At 41.4% G+C, this 9,706-nt stretch overlaps 1 protein-coding gene across 1 annotated transcript in view; it reads right to left on the bottom strand.

Annotated features, from left to right (window-relative positions):
• Positions 1-219: 219 nt before the first annotated feature.
• LOC111535138 (glutathione S-transferase A1) overlaps positions 220-9,706 on the bottom strand; it is a 93,167-nt gene continuing 83,680 nt past the window's right edge. Inside the window, exons 2-7 of the mRNA XM_026455473.1 lie at positions 7,559-7,675; positions 5,960-6,011; positions 4,644-4,776; positions 2,659-2,800; positions 1,377-1,508; positions 220-489 (exon numbers count right to left, since the gene is read on the bottom strand). Coding sequence (XP_026311258.1) covers positions 367-489; positions 1,377-1,508; positions 2,659-2,800; positions 4,644-4,776; positions 5,960-6,011; positions 7,559-7,645 — 669 coding nt within the window. The 5' untranslated portion in view covers positions 7,646-7,675 and the 3' untranslated portion in view covers positions 220-366. The remainder of the gene's footprint in view (positions 490-1,376; positions 1,509-2,658; positions 2,801-4,643; positions 4,777-5,959; positions 6,012-7,558; positions 7,676-9,706) is intronic.

Here is a 9,706-nt window from a genome sequence, read left to right as displayed (position 1 = left end):
AAAATGTCAGAAGTGCATTTCTACATTGACATTTTAATAGATTGTATGAGAAATTGTTTGTTACAGGACAATTCTTGGAAAAGTCAAATCACATAATTTGTAGTTTCCTTTTTTACTGAATTTTTAATTCCAAGAAAATGGTTGGCTATGAGGAGATTGGAAATCTGAATTCACATCAGATCCTAATGAAAAGAAATCAATTTTAACCAAGTCGGCGAATAGGAGTTGTATTATTTAATTAACACATAATTGGAATGAGTTCGTTAGTTTCACAACAGGCACAGTCAACACTTAGGTAAAGCACTTTATTGTTGCAAAACTTTAGAATATTGGTTTTGTATGTTCTTGGACTCCATGGCTGCTTTACTAAAACCTGAAAATCTTCCTTGATTCTTCTAAAGATTTTGCATTCATGGGAGGCTGCCTTGGGCTGCCAGGCTGTAGAAACTTCTTCACCGTGGGCAGGTTGCTGATTCTGGTTTTCAGGGCCTGTAATTCATAAAGCACAGCCTCAGAGTGAAGCCAAGGACTGACACCACCATTAACACGGCCCAGGGAATCTGAGCCCCTCCTGCCAAAGACCAAGCGAGTCCCCTGCATCAGCACTAGCATGGAGGCAGAAACAGACACCCAGTGAGAAATGAAGATCAGAACAAGAACATGTAGCTCACTTTATTTTCCCCAAAGATGTCTTTAAGTTTTAATCAGTTCAGTCATCCCTATCTTTCTCCTTAAGTATTAATCCTGTAGATTAGTGACTTTCATATAAGACAAGAAAAAATAATGTGCCTGTGGGATATCAACACAGATCAGTCTCTAAGCAGAAGTAAAAATATGGGGAAATTAGTTGGGAAAGGGAATAGTTATAGAAAATATTAAAGACAAACCATGGGACCACCTTTTCTCAGTGAGAGATACAGTGTGGGGGACAGAGTGCTGGAGAGCTGTGCAGAGAGGAACACAATGTCTGACAGCAGGAGCCGGAGCCCAGGGAGGAAACCAGATGGAAAGGGCCCTGCTCAGACTGACTGAATATGGGAAGACAAGGGCACATATGGGATAAAGGATGTCACAGAGAATTCAGGAACAGAAACCACATTGAAATAGAGGGATGGGGAGAGATGCTGGGCCCTGGGTCCTTCACATGATAAAAGGCAAAATACTCTTTGTGGGGTAGCATGCACCACAAATTTCCTTTCCATAAGAAACGTGTTTTCATTTCTCAACATTGGAGCCTGGAAGCTGATTTTGGAGACCCTGGGGCACTGAAGGCCTGGAGAAGGCTGGGGTCAAAACTTGGACAGTCCTAGGGCCCAGATACAAGATCCCAAGATGGGAGATATGGGGCTGCCTCTCTGGACTGTGAAATGGGTCACCTTCAGCAGAGGGAAGCTGGAGATAAGGCTGGAGTCAAGCTCTTCCACATAGTAGAGAAGTTCCACCAGGTGAATGTCAGCCCGGCTCAGCTTGTTGCCAACAAGATAGTCTTGTCCATGGCTCTTTAAGACCTGGAGAATTGGAGGAATCAGATCAGGAACACATGCCCACCCAGGCTGGGACCCCTGCTTCTTTCAGAGCCTCTCCACCCTGACTTTCCCCACCTCTGTTGCCTTACTGCATGGGTGCAGAAATCCAGAGCTTTCCCCACATTATCTGAATGAATGAGAGAGTAAGAAGTGTGACTCTACTCACTCCTCAGTTGGAGCTCAGGCTCCCATTTTCTCTTCTCATCTACATCGCTGTGGCATCTACACCACCCACCCAGCTTGCTTCTTCCACATGGGCCGGGGGCATAGCACTCGCCGCCACATGTTCTGTCTGCCCCAGGCCCTACCGTGTGGAGCCCTCACATTCAGGACGTGGATCTACATTCTGCTCCCTCCCTCTCCAATCTCCCTTGGGCAGCGACTCCACCTTCATGACGGCACTCTTCCCCTAGAAGGAGACTATTTCAGAGTCCTCATTTCTCCTTGTCTGCTCTCCTCATTCCCCGCTCTATCTCCTTGGGATCTGTAGTAAACCTGGGTGAACCTGAATTCATCATCTTTCTCACAGCATTGACTCTCACTCCTGACTGGCACTATGTTATAATCTGCAAGCTGAAGCATTTACAGGTGAACTGCACTGATGTCTACAACTTACTATAAAATGCATTTTGCAAAATCTTCCTCTGCATCCCACAATCACTCTCCTTTTTAAAAATACCCATCTCTGAAACACTGCAGTATTCTCTGGTTGGGCAATTGGTCTCCTGTCTTCCTGCACATGGTACCAGAATGTTTTCTGATGGATCACTTTCATCATGCTCGTCTTCAATCAAAGTCCATGGGGTTCCATAGACTCAACAGCAACCTCTAGTGTGGTCCAGAGCCTTCCACAGCCCACGTTCTACTTATAAACACGAAATTTTGTTGAACAGATAATTCCATGTTGGGGTTCAGTAAATTAAAATTTTGCTGGAAAATTATAGCTTGGGTATAAGTGATACAATTGTTTCTCCAAGCCTATTTTCATAAAATGCCTTGAGAGTCAGAGCACTGCATTGGTGTTCAGGAAGTCTCACTGAAAGTGAAGGTCAGTGGCCCCAGGAATGCCCAGCCACTATTTTTCTACTGGCCTCTAAACTCAGTTCCCCAAACACTGAATAGTTTCACTTACTTTTTCAAAGGCAGGGAAATAGCGATTTTTTGTTTTTTCTTTGATCAAGGCAAGTTTGGCATCTTTTTCCTCAGGTTGACAAAAGGGCAGAAGAAGGATCATTTCACCCAAATCTGCTATACCTTCTGCATACATATCAATCCTGAAAGACAAAAACAACCAAATGGTCAAATACCTTTTGCCTTAGATTTTATAGGTTTATAAAAACCTAAGAGAGTAGAGTAACAGGTGATGGCAAAATAATTCACCTCCAGTGAGTGCCTTTTATAGTCTAGTCATTATGCTCTGATTTTTACAGGTATATTAACATTTCTTTATTAAAACAACCTATCGAGGTAGATAGATCTCTAATTTTTGTTACACAGATGACCTAATACAGGAAAAAAACATTGGTGGTCACAGTCATGAGAGAAATTGGTGGAATCACTGCCAGTACCCACTGGTGCTGTGCTAGGATCGATCATCTGAATTGTGGTTTGTTCTGTGCATGGACTTAGTGTGTGTCAAGTGGTCAAAGATCTGCTTCCTAAGTAATCCTAAGAGAGTCCCTGGCACAGCCCTCTCATCCATATTTCCTCGTCCTCTCTCATCATTTTACAGCTCCCAGGGCTAATTCTATGTCCCATATTTGCAGTTCTTCCGATTACACTCATGAAACACGTTTCCACAGCCCTCTCCATGTGCTGTTGCCCAACTTTAGCCATGTGTGCCTTTCCTGAGACCCCACCTAAGAATCCCCTTCCTTGGTGAAATTCTCTATACTTTTTAAAACAAGAGCTTTATTAATGCATATTCACATACTATAATTGTCACATGTTACATTATACTATTGAGTGGCTTCTAGTGCATTCATAGAATTCTGTAAAAATAATCACAGTCTAATTCCAGAAGTATTTTTATCACCCTGATAAGGACATCTACACCATTAGCAGTATTCTTCATTTTTCCCCAAGTCCCACTCTTTTAGCCCCAGGCAACCACTAATCTACTTTCTACCTCTTTGGATTTGAGTATCTGGACATTTCATACGAAAATAATCCTATAATTCGTGGCCTTCTGTGTCTTGTTTCTTTCATGTAACATGTCTTATGGTTTAATCATCTTGTAGCATGCATTGGTACTTCATTCCTTTTCATTTCCAAATATCTTTCCATTACATGGCTAAGGCGCATTTTCCTCCTCCATTTATTGATTGTTGATATTTGGGTTGTTTCTACTTTTTGAATACTATGAACATTGTTATTTGCATTATTAATTTATGTGAAAGATATAGTGTGGATGTATTTTTGATTGTTTGGGGGTATACCTGTTAGAGGGTCATCGGAGTTTTTGAGGAGCTGCCAGCAGTTTCATTCAGGATTTATTTGGAATCATGCAGTGTGATCACAACAGCAAGGAGACCCCTTGGCTTTGCTGGTATTGAATCAGTCTGGCTGTTTTGGCCTTCTATCCATGTGTCAAGGTAACCACAGCATCTTTGGTGCCAGCCTCTACTAGCCCTGCTCAAGTATTCCAGTTGATATAATTGGTTGCTAATTTAGGTTCCTGGTCATCATTCTTGGAATTACTAGGACCTTAGATTTGGCTTCTTTGCAGTTTTCCCTCCCTAGTCCTTCATCTACAGACTCTCAAATATTCTACGCCTGTCCAAAGCTATTGGCCGGAGTCCAGCCTCTGAAGGCCTGAGCACCTAGAATCTTGATTCCCCATCCTCCTGAGTTCACGGTTCATCAGTGTTTGGAAACCTCTGTCACGGTGCTGGATCCATAGGCTGCATTGTCTTTTACAATCACACTTGTCTGAACCCTCCCCATGTTCACTGTTCCGTCATCTCCATGGGACTCTGCAATACTGGACCTCAGTGTACACATCCAAGGCCCAGCCTGCTGCTGGTCTCGATGCCCTCCCATGGTCCCACCCACTCAAGGAAGGACCTAAATCACTCTGTATTCTCTGTAGATGGAAGAACAGAAAATATACCGTACAGGGCTCTCTCCTTTATGTCTTTCCCGTAGAGGTTGTATTTGCTGGCAATGTAGTTGAGAATGGCTCTGGTCTGTACCAGCTTCATCCCGTCAATCTCAACCATTGGCACTTGCTGGAACATCAAATATCCATCTTTAGAAGGAAGAAAAAAAAGGAAAGTGAAATGTCTATGAAATCCACCCTTTCCGGATGAAAAATAACGGCTGTGGAAATGACTAAATTTGTAAAATGGAGAAGAAATTATTGCCTGGTAAGATTTCACTTGAAACAACTTATTTTTATTTTTATTTTTTGGCAGAGTATCATTCTGTCACCCAGGCTGGAGTGGAGTGGCGTGATCTTGGCTCACTGTAACCTCTGCCTCCCAGGTTCAAGTGATTTTCCTACCTCAGCCTCCTGATAGCTGGGATTACAGGCATGCACCACTGCACATGGCTAATTTTTGTATTTTCAGAAGAGATGGGGTCTCACCATGTTGGCCAAACTGGTCTCGAATTCCGGAACTGAAATGATCCACCTGCCTCAGCCTCCCAAAATGGGGGATTACAGGCGTGAGCCACTGCACCCAGCCCAAACAACATTTTAAAAAAGCTTCGTGTAGTTCTTCTTTTTCTTAAGAAGCTTCCTTTTACTTTTTACCCATTTGTTTCATGTATATTTTTATTGCCCCTCCAGATACATAGTGGGACTCTTGTATTTTTTGTGTTGATTTACCTTCATGGATATTTTAGGAAGAGGTTGGGACAAGTTACAATACGACTGGCAACCAGATGTCATTTAAAACAGGAACTTCCCAGAGTAAGTCTCATGGTGTTTGTGACATTTAAGGCAGGTTCTGAGAGGGTTTTATGTAACGGTCCCTTTCTCTGGTCTTCAAAGTCTGCAATAGTGCTGCAGTGTTACCTTGTCATGCCCCCCGATGAGAGAAAAAACTCAAGACATTGGCCACATCTATTTCTCTTCCTTTGGTCTAATGCATGTTCCTGCATGTGCTTGGATGGGGCGGACTGTATGGGATCCTGAACTGATGACCACAGCTCATTCATGGTTCCCCAAGCACGAAAACAAAAAAGGCTTTCTCAGGGTGCAGGAGATCATTCCTCTAACAAATACTCTGAGAGGTCTGGTCCTTTTAGCCTGGAGAGAGTTGCCAGACTTGATCAAGGAGCCACATCCCTTCCATCTTAACCACTTTCTCACTCTGCACTATGTCCAAATACCACCCCTCACACACATAGCATTACTGGCTGCTCAACCCTCCCTCTGTACTTTCTACTAGATACACTCATCAGAGTCACTTAGAGATTGATCTTACCATTTCTTAACTTGTCCAAATCTTCTGCAGATTTTAGAAATTTCTCTTCAAACTGGAAGCAGACACAGTAAATGGGTTCTAGTTAGTTCATTCTATTATAGACTTGTGACCTTGAATGGCCCCTATCTGGTGCATAATTTGGAGAATATAAGACTTCTGAGTTTGGCAGCGTACCCAGAGGGGGCTGGTCATGGCCATTTGGAAATTTAGACCTAATTCATTGAGAAAAGTGCATGGGTCACAGCACATAGCTGCTCAATCTTCTAGGTCACTTCACCTTCACCCTGATCTCATGAATGTCTATGATTAGGTCATGTTTTGAGAGGGGACGTCACTGGAGAAAAGGCACTGAGCAGTTCTCCTAGTTATGGTGTTGTCATATCTTAGGAAAGCCTGTGTCTCCAAGTGAGATCAGACCACAACCTTGTGTGTCCCCAGCATGGGGCGTGCCATGGGCTAATGGCCATCAAATATTCTGCCACCAAGGAGCCTCTGCTGTAATTTGTATTGCCCCACTTCTCAGGAACCCTGCTAAGGGTTAAATAGGTCACTGCTGTTACACAGCTTTAACACTTGCAACTATAATTTTCTCTTCTGAAGTACGTGCGACACAATAGGGTAAAATTCTCAATTTAATAAAGGAATTAGAGTCTCACACTAACATTATTTTTAATGAAAACTTTTTCTGATGTGGTTTTGTGGCACTGGGGAATGCTCATGTGTTCTAGAAGCCTGTCCCCCGATTTTAACCACGTGTTTATTTCTCTGCATCCTCATAGACATGTAGGCCGTCCCAGGGCAGGGACTGTGTCTGTCTTCTTCACTGTCTCCATGACCTAGTACAGAACCTGGAATTAGTAAGTGCTCAACCAAATAATTGCTGTGAATTTAGTCAGTCTTCAATAGGTAGTCTGTTACAATCCACTCCCTTCCGTCTTCATTTGTAGTTTGCGTTTTACCTCTAATTACAACCATTTAAAAATGTTATGCATTTTTTATTTTTTATTGTTGAAATTATGAACATGAATAAATATAAACAGAAAAACATAATGATTCTCCTTATACTTCTCACCTAGAATCAATAATTATCAGTCAAAACCAATATGGTTTCATCTGTATGCCCACCTACTTCTCCTCTTGTAATAATTCCAAATAAATCCCAGATCCATATGATTAATCCTTAAATACTTCAATGTGTTTTCCTAAAACACATTAAGTATTCTAAAGATAGCCATAGTACATTATCACACATGAAATATTAACTAATTCTTCCATGTCATCAAATATTCAATCGATATTCATGTTTCTAATTGTTGTGTAAATGCCATAAATTATTTTTTACACTTTGTTTAAATTCTAATCCACTTAAGTTCTACACTTTGTGATTAGTTTCTTAAATGTATTTTAATATGTATGCTTTTAGATGAGAAGAAATTTTAAGAATTACTTGGTCAAATCTGTTCATCTTTTTCTTAATTACAGTCCATTTTTATTTAAGGCACAATGCTTCGGTAAGTAATCATCTCATAGTTTCTGTGGGAAAAGTAGGTGATAACGCAATTTTAAATCCAACTTAAGATGACCTAACTCAGAACCTACCTCTACTCCAGCTGCAGCCAGGAGCCACCGGGTGGACTCCATTCTGCCCCGTGCATTGTAGTAGTAGAGCTTGGGTTTCTCTGCCATGATAGCAGTCTTCTGGAGGTTTCTCTAAGCCTGAATGAATGAATGAATAATTGAAGCCATAGAATAAAAAAATGTACTTTAGCATATATGGTTGAAAACTACCTAAAATACTGAGGTAGAACCTGCCTTCTTCAAGACTGGGTTGGAGGAGTTCCTGGAATGTTTTCTTGGTTCAGATTGTTACCCATCAGTGGCCACCCTCAGATTCCAGCAAACCAGTCTCAAGTCTTCATTGGCTAACTGTGACTTTTCTTGGCAGCCTAAGAGGTGAGAGTATGTGGTAATAACACATGTATAGGAGTTAATGGGAAGAGGAAGAATTAAATAACTAATATTTATTGAAAACTTCCTAATGATCCTTCCTCAATGCTAGTACCTTTCAATATTTTTTTTTTTTTTTGAGACAGTCTCTCTCTGTTGCCCAGCCTGGAGTGCAGTGGCATGATCTCAGCTCACCGCAACCTCTGCCTCCCAGGTTCAAGCAATTCTCTGCCTCAGCCTCCTGAGTAACTGGGATTACAGGTGGCTGCCACCACGCCCAGCTGATTTTTTTTTTTTTTTTTTTTTTTGTATTTTTAGTAGAGATGGGGTTTCACCATCTTGGCCAGGCTGGTCTTGAACTCCTGACCTTGTGATCCACCTGCCTCAGCCTCCCAAAGTGCTGGGATTACAGACTTGAGCTACCACGCCCGTCCCCTTTCAATATTTTAAATCTTTAACCCTCCTTATAGTACCATGAAATGGTTGTTATCTCCATTTTTTAGTTAATGAAATGGAACATCAGAGAAATACAATGTTCACAGTCACGCCCCAGTTGGTGCTGGACATGAATATCTACACCAAGGACTAAAATGAAGGCACACCTGGAAGCCAGCTGGGTGAAGGCCCTGGGAATCCATGAACTGGCTGTGAAACCAGAGGATGTCACTGATAGGGAGGACCGGCAGGGACCTAAGTCACTGTTCAGTTCTTTGGCTGTGAGACTGCATTTGATCAAAACCAGAAATTAGGCCTCAGACTTGTCTGACTGTAACTAGAAGATCCAAATTATTTAAACAGACAAAGAATGCTAATCCCTTGTTTCTTTTGGAATTCTGTATTCTAATTCTGTGGCGGGCATTTTGTTTTATAACCTGGAAGAAGAGATGTTGCTGCATTAACTTTGCAGGATATGGAAGGAGCTAGCATTTGTTCAATGTCAGTCACACACTGGTCATTCTTCTAAACTTCTCTTCGTTTTATCCTACAAAAATCACCTAAGGTGAATGCTGTTGTTATTCTCATTTTACATTTGAGGATACTGAGGTTTTTAAAGTGACTTGCCAGAGTACATTATCACACATGAAATATTAACAATAATTCTTCCATGTCATCAAATATCCAATTGATATTTGATGGATCCATCAAATTCTTTACTTTCCAAAGGTTAAACTGTTGACTCCCATAGTTTAAAATGTAGACATTTAAAATATTTTGATGCCTAATTTTAGTCATACCTACTTTTTTAGAAATACATTAGTTGAGGCTGGGTGCAGTGGCTCACGCCTGTATGAATTCTTTGAAATCATACTGAATCAACTCACCCGTTTTGTAATTAGATATTTTGACATTGTACTTTCTATGATAACTCCAGGAGTAAATTCAGGTAACTTGGGAAATGGAAATAGCATAATTCAGCAGAATGAAAGGGAGAGTGAAGTTCACAGGAAAGCATGGGGTGTGCTTGTTTAACTGTTATGGACTAGAGTTCACAGTGTCGTAATTCCAATCCCCAAACTAAACTCTCTTAGCCATTGATTGAGGATCATGTTTCAAAAGGAAATGAAATTTTATCTTACATAATATTTTATCACAACACTACTGCTGATAACTAACATACCACTTTCTCAATGTGAGGTTTCCAAGGGTCAGGCTAAGACTGAGACCATAGGTTACCATTGAGCTTTGTTGGGTCAACAGAAAATGAGAACCAGAGAGTTCAAGGATTTGCCACGGGTCACACATGCATGCTGCCCATTCATGGTCAATATCTAGGGAGTGTGTCTACCTTCTGCAACAACC

This window comes from Piliocolobus tephrosceles, chromosome 5, assembly GCF_002776525.5.
Source record: "Piliocolobus tephrosceles isolate RC106 chromosome 5, ASM277652v3, whole genome shotgun sequence".
NCBI lineage: Eukaryota > Metazoa > Chordata > Mammalia > Primates > Cercopithecidae > Piliocolobus > Piliocolobus tephrosceles.
This window is presented reverse-complemented; position numbering and strand designations above follow the sequence as displayed.